This window comes from Chinchilla lanigera, unplaced genomic scaffold, assembly GCF_000276665.1.
Source record: "Chinchilla lanigera isolate Chin_1 unplaced genomic scaffold, ChiLan1.0 scaffold00162, whole genome shotgun sequence".
NCBI classification, from domain to species: domain Eukaryota; kingdom Metazoa; phylum Chordata; class Mammalia; order Rodentia; family Chinchillidae; genus Chinchilla; species Chinchilla lanigera.
In genome coordinates, this window is record NW_004955563.1 from 431,787 (window position 1) to 444,137 (window position 12,351).

Genomic DNA, 12,351 nt, shown 5'->3' on the forward strand with positions numbered 1-12,351 from the left:
AATGGGAAAACAACCAAAGTGTCTATGAGCTACAAAAGTCACAGTGTAGTTCTGGATCTGATAAGCACACTGGGGAGACTTTTCCTGACACCCAAGGCTGAGCCCGGCAGCTGACCCCACGCACCCACGGGTCTCTGTCTCTCCGGGAATCCAAGAAGGCTAAATCAAGGACCCAAGAGCCAATCGGCGCCTGGGAACAGGCCAGAGGACCATTCCCAGCTCCGCCTGCACTGCGAGGGATTAGACCAATTGTGCACATTTGATACCTGCAGGCTTTCAGCCACCTGGCTGCCCACTCCTAGGAAAGGGTTTTGGACATGTCTGTGGGCTCGGCCAGGGGGCTGGACGGAGAGCAAGGAGTGGTCCCCACATCTCCTTGCTGCAGTGAATGGCCTGCACACCCCAGGGCCCCCCTGGAGGCCGGCAGTGGCTCCTGGTGCTGCTGGCGCTGAGATACCTGCTGCCCATAGGTAAGGATCTCCTGTGGGTCATGGGGGAGGAGGGAAGCAGGTGCTGAAGGACCCAGGCTCACTCTTGGACCATCTCATCAACCCCACTGGGCCTCCCTTTCCAGCTTGCACTGCCACACAATTGTCACTTCCTGTACGTCCCCAAATGCCTCACCCAAGAGTCTCTCTCTCCCACACTCCTTCTCCCTTTTCACCCTCTTTCTCGTCATTGGGCATCACATTCCACAGTTATTTCTTTACCTGTTTGGTCTCTCCCTGTAGCCTGTGAACCCCAAAGGAATGGGGGTGTGATTTTGCTAACTGATGTGTCTCCAGTATCTACAGTAGTCCTGGACTCACCGGAAGTCCCCACTGAATGTTTATACTGGAATCTGATTAAACCTGGTTGAGTGGGAAGCATGCTGGTCAAATGCCCACCTTGACCTTGGCATAGTGGCACATAACCCAGCACTGTGGAAGGCTAGAGCAGGAAAGTAGCAAGTTTGAGCCCAGTCTGAACAATTTCGGAACTTAGCAAGACCCTGTCTCAAAGCAAAAACAAAACAAAACAAAAGTGGGATTGGGGATACCGCTCAGTGCAAAGGCCCTGGGTTGACCTGGTCATTCTTTTTTTTTTTTGGTTTTTCTCCAGTACCGGGAACCGAACTCACGGCCTTGCACATGCCAGGCAGGCGCTTTTGCCGCTGAGCTAAATCCCCAGCCCCTGACCTGGTCATTCTTAACCTCAATTTTCTCCATCTATAAAATGGATTTAATGATGATAACAGTATCTAGCTCCTAACACATGTTGAGAGAATTCAGCACAGCTTTTGTTAAAAGAAAAACTTCAGACAAATTAAGTTAGTAGAGTTTATTTGAGCAAAGAATGATTCATAATTTCAGCACCATTCAAACCAGGCCAAATTCAGAGAGCTCCACACAGCAAGAGGGCAGGTAGTGCTTATAAACAGGAGAAGGAAGTGACGCATAGAAACAAGCTGATTGGTTACAAGCTCAGCATTTGCCTGTGTGCGCTTGGTGTGATAGGCTGCCAGCCTGTGACTGGCTGAAGCTTCAGTGCTGTGATTGGCTGAGGCTCGGGTATTTGTTACAACAATATAGTCTTAAATTAGTTTGCAATTTGGTTTGGTCACACATTAAATTAGGTTGCAGTTCACTGTGTATGGAAACTGCTTTAAACTAAACTTAATTAATGTATAACTCTTATGAAGTGGGAAAGGTCCAGGTATCCTAAAAGCCATGAAGGAGACATTTTCAGTGTAGAATCCAGAAGAAACTTCATTTTTAATGCAGACTTGGATGGGGGGGCTGTAGGATTTATAATCCCGCAGGAATCATAGCGCTATTAGCTGGTCTGATGTGCATAGTTTGACAGAGAAAAAATTGGAGCTCAAAGGAGCTCAAGGCTTACTGCAGGGCAGGTAGCAGGAAAGAGAGGTCCAGATTCCAGTCTCCTCTCTGTGAACTCAGCCCTCCATTTTTCCTGCCTCGCTGGGAAGGCCACTCAGTCACTCAGTGGACTTTATTTGCTGAGCCCCTGCCAACCGGGAAACAGAAATTCAGTTGGAGGCTCCAGCGATGGTTTTCTCAGCTCTGGAGGCTGGGAAGTGGAGATCAAGTTGTCAGTAGGGTGGGTTCAGAACCTTTTCATGCCTCTGTCCCAGCTCCGGTAGGTTTGCGGGAGGACAAAGCTATTTTCTAGCTGTGTCCCCTTTCCCTTTCCTCCTCCTCCTCTTGCTCTTTCTTATTCTTGTTTTGTTTTTCTTTTTCTTTTTTCCATACTCCTAACTGAACCCAGGGTCTTCACACGGAGCTACATTCCTGGGCCTTTTGCATTTTTAAATTTTAAGACAGAATCTCTCTCTAAGGTGCTACATTGCTCAGGCTGGCTTCTAACTTGCAGTTCTCCTGTCTCAGCCTCTCAGAGTTCTGGGATGACAGGTGTGCACCGCTGCGCCCGGCTATTCCCTGACTTCTGATGGCTTTGCCCGAATCCTTTCCTTTATTTTTACACGGGGCTCACCTTGGGCATGTCTCTTTCTAAGGTGCAGTTTGTCCTTTTTATAAGGACCAGGGTTATGTTGGACTTGGGGCTCGCCCCTGTAGCATAACCACCTTGCTCTTGTTCTTTTGTTTGCTATCCATAATAACTGCATTCATCTAGGGTAATTGATACGTGCACATACTGCACACTCATCATTTTCTCTTTCGCCTCTTCCTCCCTCTCCCCCTGCCCTCATATTAACTAATTTCATATGCAATGACCCTATTTCTAAATAAGGTCTCCCTCTCAACAGTACTGGGGACTAGCACCACGACATATGGATTTGAATGGTGCGGGAGACAACTCAGTTCACAGAGGAGATAGAAGTACTAGTGGCTGAACTTTGGCGGAGTGGGTGGGTAGTGAAAGGACTCTTCCCGGAGGAGGTGGAGCTTTAGCTGGGAGGAGGCTAGGCAGACACAGAGGGTCTTGGGCAGGGAGAGAGGGTCTTGGGTTGACCTGCCTGGCCTCAGGCACTGAGTGTGAGATTTAAATCAAAGGGTCCCTGAGGGAGGTTGTAATTGGCCTGGCTGCCCCTCCCCTTCACTTACAAAAAGAGGTTGAAAGAAAGAAGAAGGAAAACTTTAGGTCGTGGTTCTGAGCTTGGAAGACACATCAGTGCTGCACTGCAAGGCGCAGCTTGTGAAAGGCCAGGACTGTGGGCACTAAAGAAATTTACCAGCGGAGGACAGGAAAGTTAGGACTTTATCTATACCCTGCAAGAGAGACCTGGGTGAGTCCAAGAGAGGACCGTGCCACCAGAGTAACAGACTGAGACTTTTTTAAGAGCGTGAGGATATGAAAATGGTACGGGATGATCAAACCAAACAAGTGTCCCAAGAAGGCCTTCTTTAGGTTAAGGCGCACTCTGTTTATCTTTCGAGGCACCAAGATTAGGCCAAGAGTTAACACATTAAAGGAGCCAGTTTCCCTGCTACTGTGGTCCTCGCAGGAGCCCGTAAGGCTTCAAGTAAGGGCGCTTGTGCACATCAAATCCGACCAAAGGGTCACAGCCCACTGGGAAGAAATATGTGTTCCGCATAAAGGCCTATCACTTACTTTTATGTATGGGGCATGTTGTGGTTGCTTAATGTGTCTCAGTTCAAAGATGCCTGGTGAAGCAAAGGACCAGCTTTCCTGTAACTGCTGCCTCTGTAGATGAACCCAGTCTCCGCCTGTTTATCATCCCTAACTGGCCTCCCCTCCAGGGCTTCAGAAAACACAGATGCTGGTTTGCTAGTTTGACATCTGCGTGATTTAGGGGTATTTCAACTGTTTTCAAATGTTTATTTTATTGTGATAAGAATGGGAAGCAGGAGATGCATCCTCTTCACCAACGTTCGATGGCACAACCCATTGAGTCAGTTTCAATTTGTTGTTTATTGGTGTTGAGATTATTGCAGCGTGTGCTGTAGAACGGATTTCTGGAGCTCAGGCATCTTACTTACCTGTAGCTGTGTATCTGTGGATTAGGAAATCCCCGCTGCCCCCCCCCCAGTGGTGCTGGCAACCAAGGCTCCGTTCTTTGACTCTGTGAGTTGGTTACTATAAATATCTCATGTACCAGGAATCGTGTGGTAAGTGTTTTCTGCGCTGGGCTTATTTCATTTAGCGTAATGTTTCCCAGGCTCATCCGTGTTGTCAGAAGACTGAAGAATTCCCCTTATTTTGAAAGCTGAATCATACCCCATTGTGTGTGCATACCACAGGTTCACTACCCATTCATTTTCCTAGACCAGGGGGTTGTTGCTACATCTCGGCTCTGATAAACAACGCTGCTGTGAGCGAGGGAGTGCAGTATTTCTTCACCTCTGTCAGGCACAGACTGAAGAGAGGACCTGCTGGATCACGTGATAGTTTGAACTTTTTGAGGAACTTGTAGCCTGTTTTCCATGGCAGCTGCACCATGTTCCATTTTCCATTCCTACCAACAACATACAGAGGTTCCAGTCTTTCCACATCCCCGCCCATATTTGTTGTCCTTCGTGGCATAGGCTGCTTCGCTACAATGTTTGTTGTTTGTTTGTTTGTTTGTTTGGGGGTGTGGGAGACAAAACCCAGGGCTTCACACCTGCCCAGCCAGTGCTCGCCCACTGTGCTCTACCCACAGTCGCAGACGGCACTTTTAGTGATTCAGACAAAGTTCTCAGGACAGTAAGTCTGGAATGCAGCCTAGGAATCTGCCTCTCTTTTAACTTTAATTTTTATTTTTAATTTTAAATCTATCTTGTTAACATCCATTTCTTTGCAATTTTAATTGTTTTCCATTTTTAATTAAAAACTTTAAAATGTACTTTCTTTCTTTATTTAGGAACCTGCCTCTGGTGGTGGGGAGGCAGGAGATCCAACCCAGGGCCTTGTTCCTGCTAGATAAGTGCTCTGCTACTGAACTACACCCCCAGCCAGGAATCTATAGATCCAAGAGGTTCTCGGGTGATGCACATTTAGCTTTGAGACTCAGTTTTATGACTTTGGTCCTTTTCTGCTCTGCCACTGAAGCTCCACAATAAAAATGGAAAATGAAAACAAATCCTCTTTTGAGTCTAGGTCCAGCAGAAAGTCTGTAGGGAGGCCTTCCTTTCTGGACACAGCCTCCTAAACTCACCCACTTAAAAATCTCCTGGGTAGGACACAGCAGGGGGAGGTGTTGGAATGTAGATTGATGGGTCTCACTTCCTGACTCCAAATTTCTAAGCAAAGAGACTGGACAAAGGGGAGCAGATCCCAGTGTCTATTGGTGGATGAATGGACACACACAGTGTGATACGGCACACAGTGAAATATCACTTCACCTTAAAAAGGAAGGAAATCCTACCACATGCTAGAATGTGGGTGAATTGGGGAGACATTTTTATGATCAGTGAAATAAGCCAGCCACAGACAAAACAAATATGATACACATATTTCACTGCAATTTAAGGAGGCAATAAAGAATTAATTTAGTTCTAGGATCTGTGGCTAAGCCTTTCATCTCCATTTTTCCCAGCAAGGATCCAAAATAAACACTGTCACACATAATCCAAACTTACCAAAGGGAAAAACAGAGAGATTGCCCAGGACCAAAAGAGTTTGAACCCCAGACAGAAAACAGAGCTGTTAAAATGATTACAGAAAATGTCAGAAGTAACATGCAGATGTTAGGGAAATTTAATGAAAAACAAGTCTTCTCTCAACTGAGAAAATCTCACCCCAGAAATAGAAGAGTAGGGGAGAAAACCCCAACAAAATAATTTCATCGTAGAATGAACATTAAAACAGAACGTGATGCACACCATACATAGTCACTAAGAGATTTCAAAGAAAAAAATCTCATGCTTTGCCATAGCCAGGAGATATGAGGAACCGTATAGATGCACATTCTCTAGGTAAACAGACACTGGCTCAGGAGCAGGAGGATCTGACAGCCCCATTTCTCACGCGTAGTTAACCACATTCACCTGGGGGCTGACTCTGCTCGCTAATTGGCTTCAGCCAGAGGAAAAACACATTTTTCTTGATGACAGCAGGTAGTTTTGCAATCCGCAGCAAGGAAGACATTGAATGGAGGCTCTTCCCCTCCCTAGGAAGCTGGGAATGGAGGAAGTCAGATTCATCCTTACACAGACAACTCTGGGAGATAAAGTCCAAGTAAGGAGGGGATTGTGGGTAGTGTATTCTATTTCTGGCGTTCAGGGCCAGCACGATTTCACGGGAATGGGCTCTTGAAGAAGGAAGAGGAATAAGGGTTTTCCAGGCAGGGCGACTCTAGTTTGAAGCTCCACCCGCCTCCCCCAGGCTTCTAAGATAGGTCCCCGCCCTTCTGTGTGTTTTCTCAGGTCCTTTGCAGAATAAAACCACCACACTCCGCTTGGGCTGCCCTCCCGCCTGCTGGCTGCCTGGGCTTTGCTCTTTCTGGACCTTTCAAGCTGATTTACGCCGCAGAGCCTTTGGCCTTGCCTTCACTCTACCTGGGTGTTCTTTCTGCGGCTCTCCCCAGAGTTAAGCGACTTTTCCTCACTTTTTGTGTGACCAGTCGCTCTCCTAAAAAAAAAAAAATGCTAGAAAAATATACCCTGATCCATAATCTTCTATTTAAATATCTGAAACGACCACACTCCTTAGCTGTGTGTCGTCCCCCCGCCCCCCCACTGTATGGTGCTGAAGTGACAAGACCCAAGGTAGGGGAGATTACTGAAGCCCTGACAGCAGGGCTCAACTCCCAGCTCAGCCGTGCGACTGGGGGCTCTGCCCCTGTTTCTTCTTCTGTAAAATAAGGGAACTAGAAGAGTTTCTGTAAGGTTAAGGACAGAACATGTGAAATAAGTAGGAAGCCCAGAATAGGGCCTGTTTAAGTAGTCGCTGTTATAAGAGTAATAATAACAGAATCCTTGGTTTCGACCGCAGAACTGGGTTGATATTAGACAGCAAAAATTGGTTATATGGGCGGCAAGCAGAGGAAGGACGCGCAGAGCCCTCTCCAAGCTGGGCCCAAAACGCAGAAGGGAAAGGTGCAGCCCCGGGGAGCTGCTCCTCGCGCTCTCTCGCTCCAGTCTCCAACTATCCCAAGTTCAGGGCTCAAAAGTCAGATGGCACAGAGCAAAAGCCTGCAAGTCAGCCTGGTCTCAGGGAGCTGGAATTTAGAAAACCGAGTTTAAGCCCGCCTGGTCTGACTCAGTGCTCTGCGGCCCGGGAGGGGGAGCGGAGCCCTGGGCTCACAGCCACGTCACTGCCTTCCGGCGTCTGTCTTTACAACTCACATTCTTGTTTTCCTGTGAGGGTGAGGGGGGGGGACAGAACTCCCGGCCCTGCTGAGACCCCTCCCCCACGCTCCGCCCCCACTGCTTTGTTTCTCTCGCAGTTTTCCCGGCCGCCCAGCGGGAGAGGATCTGGAGGCTTCCCCCGGGCTGCAAGCCCGGGTGATCAGGATTAGTGCGTGAGCCAGCGCCAGGCCTGCTGGGAAACCCTCAGGGCTTCCAGCGGTTCAGGGCTCAAGTGTCCTTGAGAACAGAGAGGGGAGGAGAGCACGGGCGGGAACAGGGCTTCGTCCGCAACTCCTGGGGCCTCCCTGGGGCAGCAGACAGGGAAGGGACAGACGGATGCACCTTGAGCCCACACTGTGAAGTGAAATAAATCGGACAAACGTGTAAATAGCGCGTTATCTCTCTAGAGTGCGAAACTGAAAGTGTAAATAAGAACCAGAAATGTGTAACAGAGCCTGAAAGAGGAGGAAAATGTTGTGAAGGAAAGGGGGATTAGGGAGAGGGGAAGGAAGGAAGGGAAAAGAGAAAAGAAAGGGAAAAATGGGAAAAAAAGCTTTGTAAATAAGCAGGGGAAGAGGGGTTGGGGGATGGGGGAAGAAAGGAATCAAGATATGGCGTGGACAGGCACAAATTCCCCATGAGGAATGCGAGTGTTATGCGTATCTAAAATGTACTGATAAACTTCATAATAATTTAAAGAGGAGGGAGAGAAGGAAGAGACGGAGGGGAGGGAGAAAGAGAGAGGACGGGGTGGGGAGAGGACAGACAAATACAAAGGAAGACACAGAGACCAAGAGACATACGGAGGAGATCCAGAAAAAGAAACCAGAGACAGAAGAGAGATTAAGAGATACCCAGAGGAGCGGGGAGGGAAAGGAAGGGAAGGCAAGGGGGGAGAAGAGAACAGAGGGAGAGGGAAACACAGCAGGAAGGGGGAGAGACAGATGTCCAGGGAGACAGATACTAAGGGGAAGAGAGAAATGAGAGATAATAAAAGACACCAAGACGTCTAGAGGGAGTGAAGGAGGAAGGAGGAGGAAGAAGAGGTAACTTTTCCAGATACTGACTGATTTTGAGTGATTGTGGTGAGCATAATCAACCCCAGGACCTTGTACATGCTAAACACACATTCTACAACTGAGTTACATCCCCAGCCCTCCTAGTGCCTTTTGAAAAGCTTCAAGCTGGGCGTGGTGGTACACACCTGTAATTCCAGCACTCAGGATGCTGAGGCAGGATGATCACTAGTTTGAGAGGGGTCTGGGTTATATAGTGGGATCTTGTCTCAAAAATCTAAAATGGAAAACAGTAAAAAGCTTGAAGTTCAGCGCCCTAGGTCCATATCACAGCAGAAGCCAAGCGGCCGCTGTCCCTTTAAACAGGGCGAGACTCTTCAGCTCATCGCAGTCTCTGCCACTCTTTCTTGTCTCCTGGAGGCTGAGCCTCAGCACCCAACTGCCTTTCTGCTCACAGCTGCACACCTCTTCCTTCCTGGATACAGTTTAGGGGAAGAGTGAACCTTTCTATCAAGTGGAATAGGAGAGATGAGGGAACGTCCCAGAGTCCCGAAAAACTACAGTAAACCCTCTGCGTCTGTGGGTTCCGTAGCCACAGATTCAAGCAAATATAGATGAGAAACATTCTGATAAGGGGGAGGGATGTAGCTCCGTGGTTCAGCACTTGCCTGATAGTGAGAAGCCCTGGGTGCAACCACTGGGACTGCAGGAGAAAGGACCCTCTCCCGATTAAAAGTAACAAAAATGCCAGTCTAACAATTGACAATAATACGAACTGAGAAACTAATTACACAACAAATACACTGTATTTGGTATCATGGGAGGACATGTGTAGGCGTTATGCAAATACTATGCCATTTTACATAAGGACCCTCACATCCATCAGCGTTGGTATCCACTGAGGGCCTGAGAAGTAATCACACTTAGGTACAAAGGGTTATTTTTCCGCATTCATTGTATGAAGTGATTTTCTTGTTACTACCATAAACATTGTCTTAGTCACTTTCTCACTGCTGAGGCAAAATTTCTGAACCCACACCTTAAAGGAGGAGAAGTTTATTCTGACTCACTGTTTTAGAGGAATCAGTGCATACTGGCCCCAACGCAGAAAGGGTGTGGCGGAAGGGTTCGTCGGAGGCGAGCTGCTCCAATCATGGAGACCAGGAAACAGAGAGAAGGGAGGAGCTGGAAGAGAGACCCACCCTTCGATGTAGTGCTTCGGTGACCCACCTCTTCTAATCAGGCCCCGCCGTGTAACAGCACATTCGGCTCTGGGCTCTTCAGCAGGTTCATCCAGGGAGGAGTGCAGCACCTCCATGATCCAAACACCCTCCCGAAGCCCAACCGCTGAACACATGAGTCTTTTGGGGCTCATTCTGGATCTAAATATAAGAGACATTCTATGCCAGGACGCTTAAGAGAAAGGGCTCTAAACTTGCTCCTCACTATGATAGCCTCTAGTCGCATGGAGTGGGAAAACTTTTTTTTTAAAAAAAAATTATTTGTGGTGGTGGTACTGGGGATTGAACTCCTAGGAGTGCTCTACCACTTAGCTATACCTGCAAACATTTTGCCCCCATGTTTTTTGTGAGTGCATGCTAGGTATACAAATTAACTAGTTTCATCTTCGCAAATTTGTAGAAGCATATAACATCTAATCACTCCCCGCCTTCCCCGCCTCCCCTCACTCTGCCCACCAGCATCACGTGGTTCTGAGGGCATTCAATGTGTGCAATCTATTTTGATCCTATTAGTGCCTCCTTTACCCTTCTTTACGCCCCTGTGCCTCCTCCTCCTTCCCTCCCGCGTGTCTAAGAATCATCTCTCTCTGACTGCCTTGTCATCCTTTTCAGATGACATGTGAGGAAACCCAAGAGATATCTGGCTTATTTCATTCGACATCATGCTTTCGAGGTCCATCTATTCTTCTGCAAGTGACAAAATTTCATTCTTTTGAGGGCTGAATGAAAATGTGCAGATCCTTTTATTTTTTGAAATTCGTCCTGCTAAACTGCCCTGGCTGGGCTCAAAACTGTAATCCTCCTGCCTCACCCTCGCAAGCAGCTGGAATTATGGGCATGTGCCTGCACACCCACCTTTCAATTTGAATTAATAAAAAGCAAACAAAGGGCAGGGATATAGCTCAGCAACACAAGTGCCTGACTGGCGAGTGCAAGGTCCTGAGTTCCAGTCCCAGTACCAAAAAAAAAAAAATAAAATAAAAAGCAAACAAAAGTAAAAATTAAGTCTGTGCTATTGTATATGTCATGGTGACAACTCTACCAGCCACAGTTGCCACATTTCAAGAGAACAGTGGCTGTGTGTGGTGAATGGCTACTACACTGCATGATGCAAAGCTTGTCCATAGCTACAGGAATGTTCCTTTATCCACCAGACTCTGATGTCTGCAATGAGACTGACTGCCAGGTCCCAAATTGTACTTTTCTGCTCAGAAGCTGCACGACCTTGGACAGTTTATTCTACTTCTCGCTTTACTTTCCCTTTCCGCAAAATGGATTTAAAAATAAAACCAACCAATAACAAAAAGCTGTTGTGAGAATTCCATAACTTGCAAAACTTTTGGAACAGTGTCTGGTACATGGTAAATGCTTACTAACATTGTAAAAACATTATAGTAAGCCTTTAATATTTATATTGTGTTATTAATGCTATTATATATTAATATAATTATATCCCCCCTCCTCTGTGGAGGGTATGTTCCACAGTGGATGCCTGAAGTCACAAATAATATTGAACCCTATTTATGCAGACATTCTTCACTTAGTGACCTAGTGCAATTCCTGTGAGTAGGATGTTACATGAATCGGTTGCTAAATGAGGAATTGTATGTCGTATGCACATTACAATATTCAGAACAAAGAAGTGGTCAAATGAAACTGTAATCTGATGACTTTGCATTAATTTGTGTAACCCTCACGTGCAGTAATGTAATGTATAACAGAACATAAAACTATAGCACTGTACTGTAGAGTATAATCAGCAAAAATTGCAGTATTGCACTGTACAAGAAGCTACCATAAGGCCACACTGCCACTCATGTTCCTGCATTGTACATCTAACTGTGGGTCCTAAGTCCAAGCTGAAGACCATAAGTCCAAACAGTCATTAAATAGGTAGGTTGTTAAATGGGAAATATCTGTAAAGCATTTTCTCCTATATACCCTGCAGTATCGTCATACCCTTCCAGACCTAATCTAGCTTCCTATGTTTATGTCCTACAGCCTCCTTTGCACCACTCTTCTTGTGTTTTGGGGCCATCATTATGTAAAAAAAAGGGTTATTTGAACATAAACACGGTGATATCATCACAGCTGATCTGAGCATCAAGATGGCTATGCTGAGAATGACAGTGAATCCTTGTAATCTCAGCTATTCAGGAGACTGAGGGAGAATTGCAAAGTTACAGGCCAACCTGGGCAATGTATGGGACCCTGTCTCAAAAACAAATAAATAAATTAATTAATTAAAAACAACATGATTCCCAAGTAAGTAATGGGTGGGTAGCATACGCAGCATGGATACACTAGCCAAAGTGCTGATTCATATCCTGGGCACGAGGCAGATGGTGCGAGACTTCATCACACTAATGAGAAAGGAGCTTATTCTAAAGCTCATGGATTGTTTATTGCTGGCGTTTTCAACTTAATATTTTATGGCTGCAACTGACCACAGGTAATTAAAATTCCAGAATATAGAGCTGAAAACAAGGGAGGAATTATTGTCATTATTATTCATATAACTCCCTGGATCAGATGAGTTGCCCATTCTCTTTAATCATCATTCAATATTTGTAAGATTTGTAAGATACCCGTCCATACTACATATGAGGAAACAGACTTATCATTTGTAGAAGGTCAACAGCACTAAGAGAAGAAATCAGAGTATGGATTAAAGTTCTTTGATTCTGTTATTCATGTCTGTCTTCTTGATCCTTAACTTGCTAAGGCAGAAGCAGAAGCAAAGACCCTGGGGTAGACATCATGGGGCTTGTCTTGTGTGATACCTATTGGGCAGTTTAGTTATAACACTGGGTATGTGAATGGGCAGGTATTGTGGGAAGA

At 46.3% G+C, this 12,351-nt stretch overlaps 1 protein-coding gene across 2 annotated transcripts in view; it reads left to right on the top strand.

The window, feature by feature from the left end:
- Window positions 1-373: 373 nt before the first annotated feature.
- Muc16 (mucin 16, cell surface associated) overlaps window positions 374-12,351 on the top strand; it is a gene marked incomplete in the record, with an annotated part of 149,171 nt that continues 137,193 nt past the window's right edge. For both annotated transcript variants that reach the window (XM_013509166.1, XM_013509167.1), the window contains 1 exon segment: window positions 374-470. In XM_013509166.1, the coding sequence (XP_013364620.1) occupies window positions 389-470 (82 nt within the window).